The 23,438-nt window shown below is 39.6% G+C and overlaps 1 protein-coding gene and 1 pseudogene across 6 annotated transcripts in view; one reads left to right on the top strand and one right to left on the bottom strand.

Annotated features, from left to right (window-relative positions):
* The window catches only part of LOC124613243 (cellular tumor antigen p53-like), a 151,139-nt gene extending 135,273 nt beyond the window's left edge, over positions 1-15,866 (top strand). For all 6 annotated transcript variants that reach the window (XM_047141927.1, XM_047141923.1, XM_047141925.1 and 3 more), the window contains exons 7-9: positions 10,085-10,295; positions 15,156-15,293; positions 15,678-15,866. In XM_047141927.1, the coding sequence (XP_046997883.1) occupies positions 10,085-10,295; positions 15,156-15,293; positions 15,678-15,713 (385 nt within the window). In that variant the 3' untranslated portion in view covers positions 15,714-15,866. The remainder of the gene's footprint in view (positions 1-10,084; positions 10,296-15,155; positions 15,294-15,677) is intronic.
* A 4,267-nt stretch (positions 15,867-20,133) lies between these two features.
* On the bottom strand, positions 20,134-20,251 carry LOC124614619 (annotated as a pseudogene).
* Between the last annotated feature and the right edge of the window lie 3,187 nt (positions 20,252-23,438).

Below are 23,438 nucleotides of genomic sequence, written 5' to 3'. Positions count from 1 at the left end.
CCCTGCGAGTTTGATTATATTTACCTTACATGGAATAATTTATATTCGGAGAGAAAACATGGGAAAATGTTAGAAAACTGATGTTTCAATTATGAGTTAAGACTAACGGATCGTGATGATGAAAGTATTGCTACAGAAATGATAAAATGAAGACAGAAAATGCTTTTCATGTGGTGAAGTGTGTCACATATCAAAATAATGAAACATAAGTTTGGTTTGTTTTAGATTTAAGAAAAAGAGCAATCAATCAAATAAATGTCCTGGTATAGATAAAAGAAAGAACTGTGCTATGTTATCAGCCGGTGTAACACCAATGGGAAGATCAAAAAATTGTAACTACACAGGTACTTCAAAAATTGAGAAGAGGGTTTAATGGTGAAATGCAACAATTTTTCTGCAGATGTAAACAAACAGGACTGTGTCAAATGTTACATGGACAGTGGTGCGACGCATCATATAACAAATCAGCATGATAGGTACACTATGTATGAGCCATTTGAAACTCCGAGAAACATAATGCTAAAAATTGTGTAAAAATATTGAAGCATTTGGTGCAGATCGAATTGATGTACAGATATTCAGTGGACAAAAATGGATGGCACCATATGTTCAAGATTTTAGGTTTTGTTCAAGTGGATCTAATAACTTATTTCACTTTCTGTTAACAAAGCTGCTCAAAAAGTAATAGACAAAATAATTGAAAACTGTGGGAAGCTGTGGGTATTTTTCAAAAAATGATATTGCCATAGCTATTGCTGCATCCAGTGGTGAAAATGAACTTTTATCATTTGACTGTGAAGTTTGTCAACCCCACCCCTACTCTATCCCCCTCCCCTCCCCCAAAGAAAAAAAAAATCAAAATAAACACTATAGGGACCAGTTTTTGAAGGATCGTGATATGGAAGATCATTGATAGCAGCCTTTGCGAGGGGTGCATGAATGGTAAAAATCATCAGCTAGTGTTTAGTGGAAGAGAGCAGAAACCCACTGCAGCCGGAGAATTAGTTTATGCAGATGATTGTGGACCAATGGATGAAAATGATTTGCAGGGTCATTGATAATTTGCTGTTTTTAAGGACAATTTTTTTCTAGTTACAGGATAACGTATCTTCTATAACAGAAAGACGACATTTAAAAAAAAAGTGACATTATTTGTTACAATGATACAAACTAAAGATGAAGTTACAGCAAAAGAACATAAAGCAAGTAGCAAAGAGTGCCATAATAAAGATGCACATAGATATGTTGACACTTTTGGACTGAACATTCCATTATTGTGCCATAAACAATTCCAGAGAATGGAGTTGCTGAGTGGAAAAATAGAATCATATGTCAGATGGCATGTTTTTGGTTCTGCCCACTCTGCTGAAAACTTACCAAAAGCATTGTGGAATGAGGAAATTCTGGCTGCAACATACACTCTGAATTGAATTGGTCCCATGAATATGAAAGGTAAAACTTGAATTGGGATATTTTTGCAAAAGGAAGTTTGTTTTGATAATTTGGTGACATCTGGAACAGAAAGCTGTGCATGGATACTCACATAAAGACCATAGTAGTTTGTTCTAAATCTTCAAAATGATATGTGGTTGGTTATAATAGCTGTGGCAATCATTTGTATTGTTCTGTAAAAGGCATGTCTGTGTATGCAGAGATGTACAATTCAACAAATACAGAAACCACTTACTCAAGGGACTAAAATGGTTGTGGATACATCAGATGTAGTCAAAAAGGAAGATATTGCAGAAACTGAATGTGAAAATGCTGATTTTGAAAAGGATGTTTAATGAGATTGAATGAACTAAGATATAGTGAAGAGTAACAGAAAGGTTAGCAATCATTTGCATGAATTTGAGGGCAAGTTGAGAGCAACTTGGAAGTAAGACACAAAGACAAAAGAAGCTACAATTTAGGTGAGAGGCGATATTTGAAGAAAATGTCATGTTTCAGTGAAGATTCACCCCACTGACCAAGAACAAAGATTTTTTCGTGAGATGCCAAGGCATTATATAGAATCAGTGCAGTCAGAAAAGTTTAAAGAATGAAAGAAAGTAATAGGAGAAGAAATGAATTCTGTGGTAAAAACTAAAACATGGAAACTAGCTTACTAAACTAAAACAAATAATTTAAAATTGATGTGTTTTTGCTATAGTTTTAAATGTAAATAATGAAAAGGTTTGGTATATACCAAAAAATAAGATTATATTTACACATTTAGCCCTGCAGCAAGATCTGAGATAACAGGAGCCCTGTTTAGTGTGTGTTGCAAATCAACATGATTGGTATACAGGCAGTTTGATTAAGGACTGCATTTTGAATGGTATTTTGAAGGAGTAAATTCACATGTGTCAACCAGAAGACTATGAAGGTGGTACAGGACATGTATGTCAACTGCTGAAGAGTTTGTATGGTTTAAACCAAGCCTCAAAATGCTGGTTGGATTGTCTTGGTAGATTTTTTAGGATATGTAATTCATGGGAGAGCTTTTCAGATCCAGTTATGTTCTAATGTAAAAATCCGTTACTGCTCCTTTATGTTGATGATGAATTGGATATGGGCTCTGTTGATGCAACAACTAAATTTATTGAACAGTAGTGTAACAAATTTTCAGAACACTTTAGAAAATGTTGATTACCTCCTGGGCTTACAACTGAATACATTTGATAGCTGTGTTGAAATCAATCAGTGTGCATATGTGAAGAGAATTTTAGAGAAATAATGGTATGATAATGCCATGCCATGCCATGCCAGAACCACTATCTTTGGCAACTGAACCAGAATGGCACTGAGTTTGAGAAGACTGGAGACTGCAGTATTGAAGCTTATAATGATGATGATCATGGTGGGGACAAAGACACAAGACAGTCAACAAGTGGCACTGTACTCAAGTTACTTGGAATTGGTCCAGTTGTACGGAAAAGTAAATGACAACTCTTTCATCAGTGGAGGCACAATATGTGGCTGCAAGTGAAACATTAAAATTACGTTTGTGGTTTCAAAGTTAGGAATGATGAGGGAAGTTGTTGTTGTTGTTGTTGTTGTTGTGTCTGCTTCATGATATACACTGAGATGACAAAAGTCATGGGACAGCGATATGCACATATGCATTTGGCTGTGTCATTGTGTACACAAGATATAAAAGGACAATGCAATGGCGGAGCTATCGTTTGTACTCAGGTTATTCATGTGAAAAAGTTTCCAGTGGCCGCCCAGTGATAATTAACAGACTTTGAATGCAAAATTATAGATGGAGCTAGATGCATGGAACATTCAATTTCAGAAATCATTCGGGAATTCAATATTCTGTGATCAACAGTGTCGAGAGTGTGCTGCGAAGACCACATTTCAGGCAACAATGCAGCGGCCAGTGGCCTTCGCTTAATGACCGAGAGCAGTGGCTTTTGTGTAGAGTTGTCAGTGCTAACAGACAAGCAAACTGTGTGAAATAACCACAGAAATCAGTGTTGGACGAATGACAAACACATCCATTTGGAAAGTGCCACAAAATTTGGCATTAATTTGCTATGGCAGCAGACGACTGATGCAAAAACCTTTGCTAACAGCATGACATTGCCTACAGCACCTCCACTGGGCTCGTAACCATATCAGTTAGATCCTGATGACTAGAAAACCGTGACCTGGTCAGATGAGTCCCGATTTCGGCTGGTAAGCACTGATGGTAGGGTTCAAGCGTGGTGCAGATCCCACAAAGCCAAGGACCTAATTGTGAACAAGGCAAGCTGCATGCTGGTTGTGACCCCATAATAGTGTGGGCTGTGTTTACATAGAGTGAACTGGGTCCTATGTATGTTTGCCTCCTTAAGACCATTTGCATCCATTCATGGATGTCATGTTCCCAAACACCGATGTAATTTTTGTGGGTGACAATGTGCCATGTCACTGCACCACAGTTGTTCGTGATTGGTTTGAAGAACAATCTGGACAATTCGAGCAAATGGTTTGGTCACCCAGATCATCTGACATGAATCCTGTCAAACGTTTATGGGGCGTAATCAAAAGCTCAGTTCATGCACAAAATTCTGCACCGGCAATACTTTCACAGTTGTGAAACTGTGGCAGCATGGCTCAATGCTTTTGCAAGAGGTTCCCAATGACTTGTCGAGTCGGTGTCACATCTAGTTGTTGAACTACGACACACAGGAGGTGGTCCAGCACAATATTAAGAGGTATCCCATGACTTTTGTCATCTCCATGTATACAAAACATTGGGGGAGAGTATGAAAATGTGTTTTCATTCTTATTGTGTACACTTGTAAGACAAAAAAAAAGACGCACCCTGAGGAATTATCTGAATGGAACAGAAGTTGGTAAATGTGATGTACATGTAAAAGCAAACAAATTACTGCAATATTAGAAAAAGTGGACGATTATTCAAGAGAAAGAGCTTCACAAGTTGAGCATGTCAGTAACACATTCGTCCATGTCTAGCCCTTATGCAGAATTCTTGACTGTCCTCCTGAGGGATACCATGCCAAATTCTGTCCAATTGGCACATTAGATTGTCAAAATCCAAAGCTGCTTGGAGGGCTGTGCCCATAATGCTCCAGATATTCTCAGTTGGTGAGAGATCTGGCAGTCTTGCCAGCCAAAATAGGGTTTGGCAAGCACAAAGACAAGCAGTAGAAACTCTTGCAGTGTGCGATGGGCATTATCTTGCTGAAATGTAAAGCCAGGATGGCTTGCCATGAAGGGCAACAAACCAGGGTGTCGAGTATCGTGGACATACTGCTGTGCTATAAGGTGCCGCAAATGACAACCGAAGGGGTCCTGCTATGAAAAGAAGTGGCATCCCAGACCATCACTCCTGGTTTCCAGGCTGTTGGTATCCCACCACTGTCCACTGTGTGTCCATCTTCGGCGTGGAATCTGATTGACTGGAGTAGAATTGTCTTCAGTGGTGAGTCCCAGTTTGGATTGTGACCCAATGATCACCAAAGACGTCTCTGGAGACACCCTGACAGCGGTGGGATACCAACCTGACTGTTGCCTCCCGTATGGCCCGGCAACAAGGAGTGATGGTCTGGGGTGCTATTTCCTTTAGCAGCAGGATCCCTCTGTTTGTCATCTATGACACCCTTACAACACAGCGGTATTTAGACCATGCTCTCCACCTTGTTTTTTTGCATTCATGGCAGGCAAGCTCCATTTCGCTTAAATGTCAGCAAGAAAGGTCTGCCTGCACATGGCTAGAGTTTCTACAGCTTGTCTTCATCCTTGCCAAACCCTACTTAGCCAGCAAGGTCACAGGAACTCTCCCCAGTTGGCGGCTTTTGGAGCAGTATGGATAGGGCCCTTCAACCAGCCCAGGATTTTGATGGTCTAACTTGGCAACTGGATAGAATTTGACACGATATCCCTCAGGAGAATAGACAACAACCCTTTCAGTCCCTGTGGGCACAGTCATATTAGCATGTTTTCAATGCTGCATCAGTTTTTTTTACGTTTGGGAGGGAGGTACAGGGTGTCCCATATAAAACTAGTACACCTCGCATACGGTTAACCATCACTAGTCCAACTGCTTGTGAAGTGTCAACACTGTCTTGAAATGCCCGTGGCCACATCTCTTATAAACAGGTAATAACATTTGTTTTAGTGTTACTATTATTTATCCTTTTTTAATTACACTACTGGCCATTAAAATTGCTACACGACGAAGATGACATGCTACAGACGCGAAATTTAGCCGACAGGAAGAAGATGCTGCGATATGCAAATTATTATCTTTTCAGAGCATTCACACAAGGTTGGCACTGGTGGCGACACCTACACCATGCTGACATGAGGAATGTTTCCAACCGATTTCTCATAACAAACAGCAGTTGACTGGCATTGCCTGGCGAAACATTTTTGTGATGTCTCGTGTAAGGAGGAGAAATGCGTACCATCACGTTTCCGACGTTGCTAAAGGTCAGACTGTAGCCTATCGCGATTGCGGTTTATCGTATCGCAACATTGCTGCTCACATTGATCGAGATCCAATGACTGTTAGCAGAATATGGAATCGGTGGGTTCAGGAGGATAATACGGAACACCGTGCTGGATCCCAACGGCCTTGTATCACTAGCAGTCGAGATGGCAGGCATCTTATCCGCATGGCTGTAATGGATCGTGTAGCCATGTCTCGATCCCTGAGTCAACAGATGGGGACTTTTAAAAGACAACAACCATCTGCATGAACAGTTCGACGACGTTTGCAGTAGCACGGACTATCAGCTCGGAGACCATGGCTGCGGTTACCTTCGACGCGCCTGCAATGGTGTACTCAACGACAAACCTGGCTGCACGAAACGCAGAACGTCATTTTTTCGGATGAATCCAGGTTCTGTTTACAGCATCATGGTGGTCGCATCCGTGTTTGGCGACGTCACAGTGAATGCACATTGGAAGCACGTATTCGTCATCGCCATACTGGCGTATCACCCGGCGTGATGGTATGGGGTGCCATTGGTTACATTTCTCGGTCACCTCTTGTTCGCATTGATGGCACTTTGAACAGTGGACATTACATTTCAGATGTGTTACGACCCGTGGCTCTACCCTTCATTCTTCGATCCCTGCGAAACCTTACATTTGAGCAAAATAATGCACGACTGCATGTTGCAGGTCCTGTACGGGCCTTTCTGGATACAGAAAATGTTCGTCTGCTGCCTTGGCCAGCACATTCTCCAGATCTCTCGCCAATTGAAAACGTCTGGTCAATGGCAGCTGTACCTGTACATGCCACCCAAGCTCTGTTTACCTCAATGCCCAGGTGTATCAAGGCCGTTATTACGGCCAGAGGTGGTTGTTCTGGGTACTGATTTCTAAGGATCTATGCACCCAAATTGCGTGAAAATGTAATCACATGTCACTTCTAGTATAATATATTTGTCCAATGAATACCTGTTTATCATCTGCATTTCTTCTTGGTGTAGCAATTTTAATGGCCAGTAGTGTAGTACATTGTTATTTGAATCTCGGATGTGAGACATACCCTCTAGATAAATACCCCTCTTTTGTAACAGATCGTAAGTTGGTTGTCATTAGTTATTCAATTCCTTCTCCATTTTCATCTCACTAGTTTCCACCAACTACGTCTCTCTTCTAGCTCTTAGTGAGCACCATAAATTCTTATGTCTTCACACACTCTTCACAGTTCCACACATCTTCATCGCAGATTGGTAGACTACTTACCACATGAGAATGAACTATGAGCAACTGGTTGCTTGTCCCAATTGTTCAACTTGGTGGTGTGCCATCACAAATTTATTTTAATCAAAATATAACAGTTTTCTTCCTCAATCCCCAAGAAAGTGAGAGTTGGCTACTTTGCTTTTTCTCATAATAATCATATAATTGATTCATTGTGATCTCTCACATTTGCTGTTACGTTTTATTTCTTGTGAGTCCATATTTGTCTGTTTTACTTACCAGTCTTTAAGTTTTTTACAACCGACTTTTGGGCTGTGCATGTTACCAGGCTGAATTTTTCAATCTACTGTGATATGTAAGCTGTTGTGATATTTTCTTTCAAACACTTGCCTTTATGGACAATGCACATATAAAATATCCATGCATAACTAAGAGACCATTGTTTACAGAAGGCATATATTAGAGATTGAACCCTACTCTACCTTACACATTTAAAATCTGTCTGGGAATTCACCATGAATTTTTATGAACAATAGTTTATTAATAACTGTTATTATTATTTTCTGTTGCAAACTTTCATTCAGTAACCTTCTGAAAAATTGTTAATGATACTGAAAACATTTACAAGATTTAAATTGTTGAGTACCTCTAAGCTACTTTAAAACGGTGAAATGAAAGGTGTGCTGCACTAAGAGGTGTATGGCACATAAGGTATATAGTAGTTGTCAAAGTGGTATTCAACATGTGTTCTGAAAATAAATTTATCTCACTAGAAGCTTGTTGCACTGTTTGCATTTTTGAGCTTTTGTTGTTTCTGGATATATTGCTACTAATGAAAATCGCACTGCAGGCAAATGAGTAAAAGGCTCTTAAAAGCCACAGTCCTTGTACATTCCTCTTTTTTATGATAGAAGCACAATTGTCCAAGACCATTACTTTTCATAAATATTAGAGGTGGTTCATTATGAGAGAATTAGGCTTGTCAAGGTAGTCTGAGTCTTGTGTGTCTGTTCTGTGTTGTGTCAGTGAGCTGCCTCTCAACTTCAAGTGACTGCTGCTCATGATGCAACAAACAAATCAAATGTGTTCCAGTCCTTGTTTAGTTGCATATGGTACCTCACCAGTAGAGCAATATTTTAGTAATAGTTCATCGTTAATATGATTGTTAATGATTTACACCTTTCAGAAGAGGTTGTGACAAGTACAGTAGTCGTGTTCACACCTTGGGTGAAGGAGGTGTCATCTTAACAGTACCAGAATTATTTTAAATTGACAAAATATTTAAAAAGGAAGAATAACAGTAAATACCAATGATTTAGATTATAGGATAAGTATCATAATCCACCAAGGCAAGTTTAAATAGATGGCTTTGTTAGCTGCTGAGGTATCATCCGTGATTATGTCTTAAAGGTTTGTGTCACAGATGAATTTGAATATAATGTGTGCTGTATGTGATGCTAAAGGCTGTGAAGCAGATGAGGCACTGAGTTTAGCATTTTAAGTGCAACTTCAACATTTTCTTGACAGGCTTCAATTTCATTGTTCTGTTGACACTTTATAGCACAGCATACTTAAGTTATTCATTTGTTAAATTATGTCGGTAGAGATTCAATTTCAGTGACGAGTCAAAAATTTAATTGTTTGAGAAGTTGATGCTTTTCAACATACAAGTAATTGTTATGTAAGGAACGTTACAAAACACTGAGTAAGCATTTGCAAACTTTAGTAAGTCAGTTTGGCAAGTTTATTATGGAAACATCATTTGCCATTATTTGAAGTTATCTGCTTGGTGTTGCTATTTTTTTCCCCACTGACTCTGAAAGACATTCATTATTTAACTTTCTTCATATTCACAGAATAATGGTTGTACTGTGGCGACTGTGTTTGCTCTGAGCATTTAAATTTAGTTGTGGCAGTTATCAGTAAATGAGAGCACTTCATTATGACTTATAAACTGATTATAAATTCAGGCACTACATATCTTGACATAATAAAACTCGTCCTCTCTCCCCTGTCATATAACCATTACTTTAATGGGTACATTTTTGCTGGCATGCATAAGTTTTGAGAAAAATTTAATATTCTAGTACTTGTTTAGTTCTTTAGAAGTTGCTATTGATGAAACACTGCAACAAAGTAGACTAATTGTTTTTTCTTATTCCTTGCTCCTTATTTTGTTACTAAAATTTCAGTGATTAATGATTAAATACCGGTACTGATGTACTTGTTGTCAGAAAGCATGGGAAGAAAACCTATTTTGTAGAGATTATTCTAATAACTTTGAACTTCAATAATTTCCTTATATGATGATTTCCAGAAAGATCCCTGTGGCCCAAATAAGACATTTTTACAAACTTGTCTGACTCAGATAAAAAAATTTTTTTTTTTTACTTTTCCTGTTTGTAATGCAATGAACTAAAGAGACAAAATGTATATATGGTATACTATGTAACCTTTAACTAAGGGTCACATTGGGCAAGCTGATGGCTTCCAATTTCTGCCTTTCAAGGTGCAACCAAGTGAGAGATTTTGTACCCTGTTCTGATTTGATTAGTGAACTCCAGTTAAATTCTAAAAACTGTTTCAATCATCCTCTCACTAATATTAAAATTCAAGAGAGGGCAGGTATTAGGGCATGCTGGAGGCAATCTGAAAAAAAAACACTATGTTGCTATATGGAAAATACTGGCTTGTTTTCATAACAAGGTAGATTAGAAGGTTGTGGACAAGTGCCTAAAAATGATGGGCAACAATTTTTTGTTGAAAGAAATGATGAAAAGACAAGTCAGGAAAATGTTGCACATGTTTGGATGGGATACCATTTTCTGATGCATAGTCTTTTTGTTCCAAAGGGTCATTTTAGTTTTTGATGACAGCAACCAGAATATTGAGTGTTTATCTTCCAGTATATATAAAAATCTTCTCTTTATAGGGGAGATGTTCTTGGGCGGCAGTTTATGAATGTGCGGGTTTGTAGCTGTCCAAAACGTGATAAGGAGAAAGAAGAGAAGAAAATGAAGGAAGGGAAGAAAATAAAAGAAGAGAGAGTGCATGCTACAAAGAGGCCTTTTAAAATCACAGAATCAAATGAACCTCCAAAAAAAGTTGTAAAACCCGAGCCAGGAGAGGCTGCAATTGTTAAGGCAAGTACTTTTGTTGCTTTATTTTCTGATTGAATAAGTGGCATGGAAAATATGTTCATGTATAAGGGATGAGGTGAAATAAAGGGCAACATTGGAAAGTGCAGAAAATACAATGTGTCATTGGCAGGTAGGTGAAACCATTCAGTCAACCATATTCTACAAACATTAGCATTTGGTAACAGTGGAACAGTGTTCCTCTCAGTATAGTGTGTACACTTTCAGTATTGTATTAAAGTGACAATTTTTAGAGCAGGCATGCCATACTTTCTGTAACTTTGTTAGCATTTGTCCACAGTTTGTAGTAACTGAGTAGATTGTTTTCAACAGATGTAGGTAACCTCTCATACAGCTAGCATGAAATTTGTTCAGAGTTAAACGATCTCTTGAATGCAGGTATTGCTTTCCTGCCCATTCACCTATTCTCATAAAATGGGTCTTTTTCTTGTCGGATTATCTATAGTGTGAAATTTTCAGGGTAAGTTGCTTGGAGTAATTGGAGTTTAATAAAAAAGATCTGTCAGAATTTGGAGCAAGTTCCACTGGGAATGCTGCATATAACTTTGGAGTCTGGTTACAATATTGTGTACACCCGGCTAGACTTCATCGTGCTGTATGCTGTAGGTATTTTTAAAAATTAGTTACTTCATATCATATTTCAAACTTACTTTTTTTAAGACTGTGAACACAATTGTTCGAAAACCTTGCCATCTCACCTATCTTGTGCATTTTGTTAAGCTTCATGTCATTATTCCTACTAGATCTGGCCATGATCCTAATGGTTGGATATCAGACTGTAGGGTGAGAGACATACTGCAGCCATGATCACCCAGAGAAATTAAACTGTAAGCTAACTGTACTTGATGTAAATGTAAGTATTTACAGCAAAATTAATCTTGAAAGATATTGAGGTTCCTCTGTTGTAAAAGATGACTTCCTTTAATTGGATTTATTCATCTTCAAACAATGGAAAACCTGTCTCAACTGTATCACACTCATTCCTTTGATAGTACTGACAAGTGTTAAATTCCACGCACTCCAAGAAAGCCATGGATAATTCAACATTCCTGTTCCAACAAAATAGTTCCCTCAATGTGCAATTTCACACTTTATAATTCAACCTCACATGTTGGTCATGCACTACAAAATAAAGGATTTTTTGATGATGTCTGTTGTGATAAATTCAATTGGGTTGCAGGATCACTTCACATATTCAATGTGTCCACACCCACATTTAAACTCATTAATCCAAAACCTAATGGGCTGCAGTGTTAGTCCAGAGCCCACGAGAACTGCATCCAACTCAGTTTTGATCTCTCCAGAGTGGTCCCTACCTTTAAATCTAAATGCTGGATGACAACACAAAACTCCCGTACAACCCCAGTATGCAGGGTGATCATAAACAGTCTGAAGAGCTTGTAAGAGTGTTGCAGGGTAGGTTATGTTGAGAAAGAAATGTTAAGAAAAAATTTGATACATTGCACTGTGTCTAAGTTAATTAGCATTGAAGTTAGCCAATTAGGCCATTGCATACACAAATTCCAGCGACCCACCAGATACAATAAGTGTCAGCTGTTCTCATTGCGTAGAGGATAGTGCATGAGACTGCTCAGCCCTTGGCACAAGCTTTTCAGACCGTGTTTGACCACAGCATATGTCCAGTGCCCTTTCATCCGAGCAACTATATCACTGATGTTCACATCTTATTGAACTGTCACTACTTTGTTTCTGCTCACTGTAAACCATGTAAAACCAGAATTTATGCAGATTTTGTGATAACTTTAGGTTTTGTTTCCAGTTTTCCTCTTGTAATCGATTGAGGGTCGAATCTCAAACTCTTTAATTTGATTTGTAGTCTAACACACCCAGTCAGTCATTGGCCTACACACTACAGATAATTCAGTAATGTAATCAGAAATGACCATGTTTTATTTTAATTGATTTGTGCCACTTACTTCCAGTTTGAGATATTTTAAGGAAATACATAAGGCTCTTTCTGATTGAAACTGTCCGTGACCAGTTTGAATCATCACATTTGCAATTTATTGCCAATTCTAATGATTTGGGCTAGCAGAATGGTTGCTCAAATATGACTTTCCCTCTGCAGATGTGCACAGCATTTGGAAACTGTTCCTCGAGCAGAGCTATAAAACTGTACAATAGCAACTTAAATATATTTGAGAGAAGTTTTGAACTATTTGGAACTTGGATTCCTTGATTATAATGTACTACAATTAGAAAAAATTGTGTTATTAACTAGTATGAGTGTTGTTATACTGTATGGGTCATAATAACATCTTATCATTTCCAGTTTACAATAAGCATCCTGCTAACGCATGGGTCAAAAGGTGACAAAATTTTTCAGAAGTATCGTAATAAAAATTGACTGGGATATCAAAGGATACAGTCTTTAGAAGATCTGGTCATCGGATCTCAGTTGTAAGGGCAGCCTAACACTACATGTTATATTTGTTAACTTAACCAAATACGGTAAAGTTACCATATACTAGAATGAAAGATCATCTACATCAGTCTCGAATGTGCTAGCTGTATTTATTAAAGATGTTGGAGACTGGTAAGAGGGGATGGGATGTCTACCCACTTCTCAAGCTAGGGTTTCTACCCACTTTCCATGCCCATTTAATGTACACACAAACATTTTGCACATTGTTGCTAAGAGGCAGTACTATACGAGTGCATCGCCAACCCTTTAATTTTATTTATCTGATTATGAAATTAAAAAATAAAGGTTACTTTGTAATCATTCTGTAACGATTGCATTGACAATGGCCTAATCGATTTTGGTTAAGGATAATAAAAATTTTCTGTAGGAGTGTTGCCTGTTGTGATGAAGTATTATTTTAGTGAACTGAATGAGAGCCATATTGCATATTTTTTCCAGATTTAATCTTCACAGTTGCATGTGATTTTCTCTTCAAAAATTGTGTGTTCTGTCCATATCAGGTAATAGATGCTGCTGGGGACTGTGGAGAGACAACACTGATTCTGAGGACCAGACATCAAGGCATTGAAATGAAGAACTTATTTAGTTACAGTTTTGATCTGATTTCTTTTGAATACTCGTTATTTTGCTTTTCTTCCTGTGTGAAATTTTATTGTTTATTCTTAATACACAGGATGTTCAAAAAAATGTGTCGAATACTTTGAGAGAAGAAAAAGAAGTCCAGTTAACATGGGTCCAGAAACACATACTTTCTGAGATAAACATGTGTTTGTAGGAAGGGCTGCACCACGCTCGGTTGTGGATATTAGCACAGTCATTGCATTGGCACTACATTAAATGTGTCAGCAGGGTATTATGATGTCTTACTCACGGTAATCTACATACCATTAGGTTATCTGCAGTCAGTTGTGTGGTTTGAGTCGTATTGTAGGCTACGTTAGTTTTCGTCGTGTGTGTGCCTTATTGCACAGTACTGTCAACCCTGTATATGTACGTGGTGTTTTAGCTTCTTCCAAACACAAATTCACTTACGTGTTACTCTTATTGTGCTGTTTGTATATGTAAATGGTGTAGTAAATGTACATTTTCTCTCTTCTACCATTTTTTAGCAGTGGAAGCCTACTACTCAACAAGTGAAATGGCAGATATGTTATTCTGCTGCGTGTTAGCAAACGGACATAGCCTCTGAGCCTGTGCCCTCTACACTGAAAAATATCCATGGTGCAGAGCACCCTCTGATAAGCTATTTGGCAGACTTTTCCAGTGTCAGGGGCACAGGTACCGTTGCACCTCGGGGACTGACAGTGGAAGGCCCCGCACAGTTGGCACACATGAGATGGAGGTGCAGGTGCTACATTTGTTGGAAGAAGCCCCTGGTACCACTGTGCGACAATTAGCAGCAGCAGAACACACATCTCACTCTCTTATGTTGGGGATACTTCACGAATGATTGCTGTTCTCATATCATTCACAGGACATTCAGGCCCTGAGGCCACAGGATCATCATTGCAGATGGCGGTTCTGTAAATGGCTGTTGTAGAAGTGTGCTGCAGATCCTTTGTTCACATCCAAGATCTTATTTACTGATGAGGCAGGGTTCATAAGAGAAGGTGGTGTGAATTTCCATAACCAGCATGTGTGGGCAGATGTAAATCCCCAAGCAATTCAGGAAAGGGTCATCAACACCAATTCTCAAACACCATGTGGGCAGGCATACTTGGGGATAGATTAATAGGGCCGTACATGTTACCACAAAGGTTAACTGGGGTGCATTATCTGAACTTTCTCATTAATATATTGCCTACCTTGGTGGAGGCTGTGCCATTGCAACTACGAACACAAATGTGGTTCACATGTGATGGTGCACAAGCACACTTTCATCACAGTGTGCGCAAACATCGGACACAGACATTTCAGGGCCACTTGATTGGTCTGGGGAGGGAGGTGGGGCCACGCCTCCTGCTTGTTCCCCAGACCTTAATCCCCAAGACTTTTGGTTATGGGGACACTTGAAGGAATTGGTCTGAGCCAGGCCAATCAGCAGTGTGCAGACACTAAAGGGTCACATCTTCAATGTGGACAGGAGGTGCAACTAGAACCGGATATACTTCAAAGGGTACATCATTCCTTATGCCAGAAGGCAGACGGGTGCATTGTCAATGAATTGGCGCCATGTTGAACACTTCCTGTAAATACGTGTTTATTGCAGAAAGTATGCATTTCTGGACTCTTGTTTATTGGACTTACTTTTCTTGTTCCAATGAGTAATACCACCTCTCAAAGTACTCGACACTTCTCTCTCTCTCTCTCTCTCTCTCTCTCTCTCCCCTCCCCCTCTCCCTCTCCCTCCCTCCCTCCCTTTATTTTTTTTAAAGACAGCTTGTATTATCTTCTTACAGATACCCGTTAAAGTATGCCACATAAAAGAGTTGGCCAAGTTTGCTTCTGATTTAATATATAGAGATGTTGGCAAGCAGGAGAGGCAGCTGAGTGACCAAGACAAATCACTTCTTGCTATATACAACAGTATAATAGAGGTAGGCAGTATGTTGTATCTAGTTATACAAAAGTATAATAGAGGTAGGCAGTATGTTGTATCTAGTTATACAAGTGTTTGTGTAAGCCATGACTAGAAAAAGTGCCTTCAATTGAAACTTATCTTTTAAAATTAGTGGTTATGTTAATGGTTTAAACCATAAGTGCAAGGTCTCACAGCCACATATTCTAAATGCTCACACCGCAAAATATGTCCTTTCACTTGAATTCCATGATATATTTAGTTCATACCATTTTCCATTTAATTAGACTAATTTGATGATGTCCTTTCTGGTACAAATTTCTGAATATTTTTTATGGTGTGTACTATTAATTTGTGTTTTCAGTGGACTAATTACTTTTTATGTATATGTGTGTGTTTACAGACCCCCGAAGAAGAATTATTGCGAAGATTTCATTAACTTGTGTTCTATTCATGTTCAAAATACTGTGTATGTTCAGCACACTGTTGACAGATTAGTGTTTGTTGGTTGAATCCATGACAGATTTCTGGAATATTTTCATAATTTTCTAATAAAACAAATATTTTCGTATTTTGGTTATAAATAAAGGAACAGATGGCCTTCTTTATTTTGAACTTTGTACCTCTCACGCTTCCTGTATTTTGTACTTGCATGCTGTGTTGACAGATTTTAGAAATGAACAGGGATGATAACTGAAGTTTTGAGTAACATCAGAACTGATAGACGGGATGTGAATGAAAGAACAGAGACAACGCTGAATCTGCAGCTGTGAAACATTATATGTGAACTGAAGGGATCATTGCTATCAACTGCAGCAGGACATTATGCAGAATCACCAGCAGTGAGGGAAAATGTGCACTGGACCATGATTTGAACCCAGGATCTCCTGCATACCAAGCAGGTACATTAACCACTGCACCATCCAGGACACAGTGTCATCGTAATTGCATGAACTATCTCAGCATGCCTCACGGCCGATGCGCAGTCCCATTGAGTGCCACCTGTCCGCAGTCCCTGTTCATTGACACCATGTTCGCTACTCTGAGATTCCTACAGGAGATCAGACGTATTTGGGCATCCACACTGCAGAACGTGGATCCATTGCCCAGCTAGGCATATCAATTATATGAATGCATGGAGACGTTTCTTTCGAACTTGGCGTTACCATGTTATTGTACATAGAACAAAGTTCAGAATACGATCTTAAAAGATGTCACTGTAATGTGTATCCTTTCATAAAATGACAGAATATGGCTACTTTTTACTTGTAATTGGAAGTGATTTGAAAATGGCATGAAATACAGGCGTTACAAATGTGCTTGACGATGACAGTTAGTCAAAGTTAGCTAATTGAGTGATTGAGTAAACATCGCATTGCAGCATACTATAGACCATGTGTACATTTCTTATCCGTTAGGAATCGCATGACCACTGAGACCAGAGACAGAAAAGAATTTTCTCAGGAAATGAAGGTGACAACATAAACCGGCATAATACAAGAAAGGTATCGCCTCCATTTGGAGAATATCAAAAAGCAGAGCAACTCTTACAAGGCTACCATGTGTCATGGTGGCTCTGGAATTTGATGCAAATTAATTGAAGTTTCCTTCTTGTCTTGTTGTAGCCATCACTTTCCTCTTGGCAGAAAACATCTGGTGCTCTTTGCTGGTGCTAAAACTATAAGATCACAACATTTCATTTAGACCAAGATCAGTTTTACTTGTAATTAATAAATAATATACAACCACCCTTTTCATTTTAACAATGTTAAGTCCTTCTTCACAATAATAATAATAATATTATGTCTACATCTAGAATATCTGTCTACAGCAACAACCAGAATGCCAGACAGTGATGTATTCATCTGTAAGAATCTTCATTTGGTTCCAAAAAAATGTTAAACAAGAAATTTTTTAACACCATTGAAAATTGTTAACATCACAGCTGAGGGCTGGTCCACTCATATCTTTGCTAAGAATCTGTGTAATTGAAAAGGTTCTCCGCCTTGGGGCATTACACTGGCCCCAGGACCAGTAAGACAACCTTTCTTTTTTTGTGGGAGCGTGCTTATGTGTCACTGCTAGGAAGTGTTTGTCAAGCTGAAGGGAGTGGTATGATAGATGATTTAATTTCCAGTCCCAGAAATTGTTCCTCTTCAAAACTGCTGCGGCGAGCTGGAAAAGGATTGAATGGTAAATCCAACACCAGCAGGGCATCAACCAGAAATTCACAAGCACATTATCATGCTATGGTGGTGGACTCGGCAACAGCTTATGGCATTGGCAGTGATTGTGATGTTAGTTGGTGTAAATAGATGACATGAAATCTTCCATCACGCAGTTGTTGTTAGCAACAAGTCAATCAGATTGTGAAACATAATCCACATGTGTATGAATATTTTACCAATTAATTAACTTACAGTACTTTCCTGTACCAAAAAGGGTTTGGTGATTCATGGGGTAATCAAGTCTTATATTTCTATGCTCTGTCCTACTGATATAGCTTACACCTACCTAGTAAGGGCATAAACACACAACTTTCTATTACATAACATATTTACAGTTCATTGTTTGTATAGACAAGTACATGTAAATTGAAATCGCATATTTCATTCTGGATTTTTCTTTGGGAGGGGGGTAGTTTTAGGCACAGTCCTCCCTGCACTGGGTGCTTCAGTGTCATGTGCAAATAATAAATACTTGCTCACTTTCTATACTTCCTTAGACCTCGTTTGTCACCTGCTGCACGAATTCTTAACTTATTTCCACATTGGTGAGTACTAAATAACTCTCTCACTCTCTCTCTCTCTCTCTCTCTCTCTCTCCCTCCCTCCCTCCCTCCCTCCCTCCCTCCCTCCCTCCCTTCACAAGCCAGTGCCTGTTTACTGTTTGTATGACTATAGTCTGTTCGACTTTAAGGTCCCCTTACACAGGCTAACCGACCCACCATTGAGGTCAATCCTGTCCCACTCACCTGTATGTGGGCGATGAACTTTCTGTTGGGTCCATGTTTCAGGTGCATCAGTTATCCATTGAGCCGCCACCTGCTTATTCTGACCACTACCTGTCAGGCCACACTCTGTCAGTACAGGCAGGTAGTTAGTGTCTGCCAATCAGTTGCCTGTGTCCACACACACACACACACACACACACACACACACACACACAATCGGATAGGTTGTAGCTATGGTTGGTTAGTGGATCACCTGACAGGTTGGGCTCTGAATGGGCACCTTTACTCTCGCGATAGCATCTCTAATAAACAAGTGTGGCCCCCTGAATTCTCTTTAAGTTATTGAACGTGTCGTCCAGTTATAATACTTATTAACTAACACACAATGTCTCATCTTAGTAGACTAAACAATTCATAAACATAACTGAACATAATAATGAAGTATCAAGATTTTAAACATGGCTGCAGCAGCAACTGTTATGAAGTATCACTCTACGTCATGGACACACATGTAGTCACACACTTGTCTGGGGTATCCAAGACATAACACTGTAATTAGTAAGCAAATGACTCAGAGATCAGTGTAATTCAGTATCCAAGAATTGCATGGATTCAATAATCATGATGCTACTTTACCACAGAATTCAGTATTGTATAGCCTCAATGTAACGTGTGTATGTGTATAACATAACATATTGTTTGCTCTTTGTGTGTGCTCACATTCATCAAAGTCATTCCACTTAATCATAAGGTAATGTGTTTTCAGAATACTATATTTATCAGCTTTTTCTAAACATTGAACCACTCGATAAAATAAAGAATGAGAAGTAGAGAAAAACAAATCATTTGAAAATTTAAGTTTATATACACTCTTATGGTGTTGCTTTAATAACTAGTCATTAAACATATCTGAACATTCTAATTTCTATGTGACAATTCTGCTGCTTTGTACAGTTTCCATGATAGTATTTTATGTATCTCTTAAAAATTGCAGAGCAGTTCCATTGGCATAAGATGTCTTGAAAACTTCTTAAGATTTGATAACAATACAGTCATTTCACTTTTCCTGAGTTCAGGTTGTACAATAGGTATGCAGCTGTGTTCAGACTTCTCTGCTTTTTTGTTCAGCACTGATGACTTGAGATGATTACATATCAGTACTTCGTCTCCTACTTAAAAATGCCTCAGTTGCATGATGTACTTCTCAGGAAACTTCATCCATTAGTGAGCACAGGGTTTAGTTAATGCTTGCCTTAATTTTGTCCTGATACTTATAAAGTTGGCCCAGCAATGGTGGGCCACTTTTGTGCAGGATCAGGCAGCAGCAGAGGATCATCGAGAGGATGCACACTGGTGGCAGTCACTCTATTACAACTCGTGACTCCACACTCGAGTGCTTTGGTGTCCCAACCGTGTTCCTCACAGAACGTAGAGAGACTGGAGTGGTATCAGCTGGCATCCAGCCAGCAAATGCTGGTGTATATGCACTAGAATACCGACAGTTGCGACTAATTACATGCGCCACACAGTGAGTGTGCCATGAGCAGCATAGGAGACCACTGTCCCAGCGACAACAGTTCCCTGTTCACTTTCCTAGAAAACATTTTCCCAAATCTATCTTCACACAATGCTCACATATCATACTAACAATCACAATTTGTTGACTGGTAGTCCCACTTATCTCTCTGTAAAACTAAGCTCTGCCCAAACAGGCCATGAAGGCCCAATGGTACCGGCCAGCCGCCATGTCATCCTCAGCCCGCAGGCGTCACTGGATGCGGATATGGAGGGGCATGTCATCAGTACACCATTCTCCCAGCTGTATGTCAGTTTACAAGACCTGAGCCACTACTTCTCAATTGAGTAGTTCCTCATTTTGCCTCAAAAGGGCTGAGTGCACTCCACTTGCCAACAGCACTCGGAAGACCTCATGGTCACCCATCTGAGTGTTAGCCTAGCCCGACAGTGCTGAACTTCGGTGATCTGACGGGAACCGGTGTTACCACTGTGGCAACACCATTGGCACTTATTAGTCTCGCTGTAATATTAATCTCAGACTGTGTTCCTCTCACGATGTTAGGTATTTTGGTACTCCTATTCACCCAAAGCAACTGTGTGGTGCCTTGTGGCACTATATCATACAAAGTAAACCATAGTAGTTTTATTTCCAGTTCAACTGGCTTGTCCCTTAAAGTGTACAAACCTTGCAGCAACAATCCACTGACAGCTGTTTTCCCCTTCCTGGAATTTTGTTCTCCATAAGTTCTCTGTGTCATCATATGTCAATTTCGGCAGAAAGCTTAAGCAGCAAATGTCAGCAGCTCGTTTTTTGAGGTTGTGAGTTAGTGCTTGTGTAGTACAGCTTATTCATATTCCATGTGATATCAGAGCTGTTACTTTCCTGTTACTCCTTTTGACATCCACAGAGTTAGCACTCCACGTATTGCATAAAGTCTCAGGGATTTGTACAATGCTAATAGCCTCCTCATTAAATGTTTTAATTCTCCCCCTTAAAAGATCATCCCACTAGTTGTCAAGTTTCATCATATTCCTCACATGAGCGACAGGCTTAACTATGTTAACATCAGCAAGACATACTGCATGAACATGTAAAATACACACAGGCCTGTTCCTCTCCCTTTCAACTTTCTCCTTCTCTCTTGCCTCTCAGCTTCCTCTCTTTCCCTTCTTTCTGCTTCCTTTCTTTCCATCCTCTCCAAAATCTTCATATTCCTTATATCCCAAGCCCTGCTTTTAATCCACCAGCCATTGAGTCTTCTGCTCATCATTTCTGCAAACTCTGGCATATTGTGAAAAGCTATTTCCATCTTTTTAGCACAAAGTGCTTCCAGTCTCTTAGTCATCTTTGCATTGTCAACTTGCATCTTGTCTACTTCGGGTGCTACAATTTTCAACACCTCCTCCATGGTAGCCACTTTTGGAACTGAAAATCATGCTACCAGTTCTACTGAGCATGATCAACACCCCCCCCCCCCCCTCCCGCCCTCCAATCTCTTCCAATCTCTCTTTCTCTACATCACACACACACACGACAAAAACACTTTTAGGCATACCACTATCCACCAACACTTTTCACTATATTACATGCTTACATACTAAACCATATTCCTTGCTCAGTAACAATGAATGTGGCAAACAATGCATTTCCTATCATTTTCATTCTCTGGCATTGTGAAAACTTTATTAAATAAATAAAATTTAATGAAAATTACTGGGTAAATAAATAAACAAAATTTAATAAAAAAACAAAATCAAGTTATGAAAAGAACAATAAATAGTTACATTGTCATAATACTTTTTATTTTAATGTAACTACTCTTCTTGAGTGACTGCTCATACCTATTACTTACGCACTGAGAACAATGAATACCTTTTGACAGTGCTCACCTTCCCCTCCTCAATCGCTAGAATTGGTTAGGGTCTTACATAATTCCCAAGACAATGAGCCATACCCTTGCTCATGCTGACACATATTGCAGAATTAACAACAGTATTTACACCTCCACAAAATGCTGTCTACAACTAACTGCCACTACTGAGCATACCAATGCAGTTACACACTTGGCAAAAGACCCATTGGTTCTCCATGATACCTGCAGTGAAGAAGAAGAAGAAGAAGAAGAAGAAGAAGAAGAAGAAGAAGAAGGAAGGAGGGGGGTGGGGGTGGAAAGACACTGCACTCACCCGACTATATGTGGATTTAACTGCAACCCTGCAGTAATTGAGTTGTCTTTGTCCTCCTGTCACCAACTGAAGCTGTTGACCAGTCGTGAAGGAACCCACTGCTCACACCAACTAAAGTCTGCCCTGGCTGGGCAGTCGCCTTCTGTGAATGATCGGGCGGTGGCGGTAGGTCCCAGTGAGGATGTATGCCCGTGGCAGCTCATTAAAATAATACCAATGAGTCAGTCACTATATTACTGATACTCGTGAAGCTACACTCAGATGCCACAGTATGGTGCCTGCGCCTGTCACAGTACACGGAGAGGCTGGCGCGTACAGCTTGGTTTCATCTGGCATCCAGCTACCAGGTGCTGACGTGCAGATTGGAATGCTGATTGATGTGGCCAGATTGCTGTGCACACAACCCAGTTATGAATGTCATGTTGTGTGAGTGCAGTCAGTGACACAGGAATGACCAGAATACTTGCAGAAGGTGCCACATACCAGTGGGAAGTCCTCCCTTTGTGCGTGGAGGCAGGAGATACCACAGTGCCCAGGCCAGCGTAAAAGAGAGAGTAGCTGTAGTCTTGACCCTCTGCCCCGTGGGCAGGAGTCAAGTTACTGCTTGGTAAGGCTGAAGTGACCCACCAATGAAGCAGCAAGTCCCAGAAGGCAGACTTGGTGTCACAGTGTTATCTGGCCAAGCTAATGGTCGCTGCTTGCTGTCTCAGTGCCATAGTGTCCACCATAGCTCCTTCGTTGTAGTCGGGCTCCGAATGAGTGCTAAAAATACACAGATATTTTTACAAGTTAGTGACTCATTTAAGCCAAGCAACTGCTTCTAATCACATTCCTCACAACATTTCTGCAGCCCACCAGTGGGGAAACTGCTTGGCCGTTTCAGTAAGACCCCTGCCGTTACTGCTGTGCTGGCAGTTTGCAGTATTGGGCATGGTCTGTCTCACAATACAAAAACAGCTTTGCTGCTTACTCAGCAGTCAACATCCTGGACCCACCAGCTGCCTGTGTCTTCTGCAGTACTGCTCTTCTGTGCCCCCACAGAATAGCCAAAAAACAGAGGTGGCAATACACTTTTCTTTTGTTTCACTTTGGAATAGGTCCCAACCACTCGTTTTGCATGGTTAACTAGCAATCCCTAATCACTTGAAATTTTTTTCCCAATGGATTCACATCATCTTCAGTAATGTTTAGATAATGTATCCATAGGTTCTGACGTTTTGAGCAGTGCATTTGCATAATCAATTGTATTATGTTATATTTTTATTACTGGCCAGATAATGAATTAGAGCTTTTGAATTGGAAATGTTTTATGACTTTTAACAGTGAAATCATAAATGGAAGTTGATGGAATGCTTTTGTGGCCAGATGCCGAACACACACCATTAAACATATCTGAAATAAACTTTCTAGGAAATTTAATTGTAAATTTTCTTAGTTGTATTTTTTTTTTTCTCAGTGGGAAACTTTACCTCTTCTTTTTGCAGTGATGGCCATCTCGAACTTGCT

The sequence above is a fragment of the Schistocerca americana genome, chromosome 4, assembly GCF_021461395.2.
Source record: "Schistocerca americana isolate TAMUIC-IGC-003095 chromosome 4, iqSchAmer2.1, whole genome shotgun sequence".
NCBI lineage: Eukaryota > Metazoa > Arthropoda > Insecta > Orthoptera > Acrididae > Schistocerca > Schistocerca americana.
Note: the sequence above shows the minus strand (reverse complement) of the source record. Positions and strands in the feature narration are given on the sequence as shown.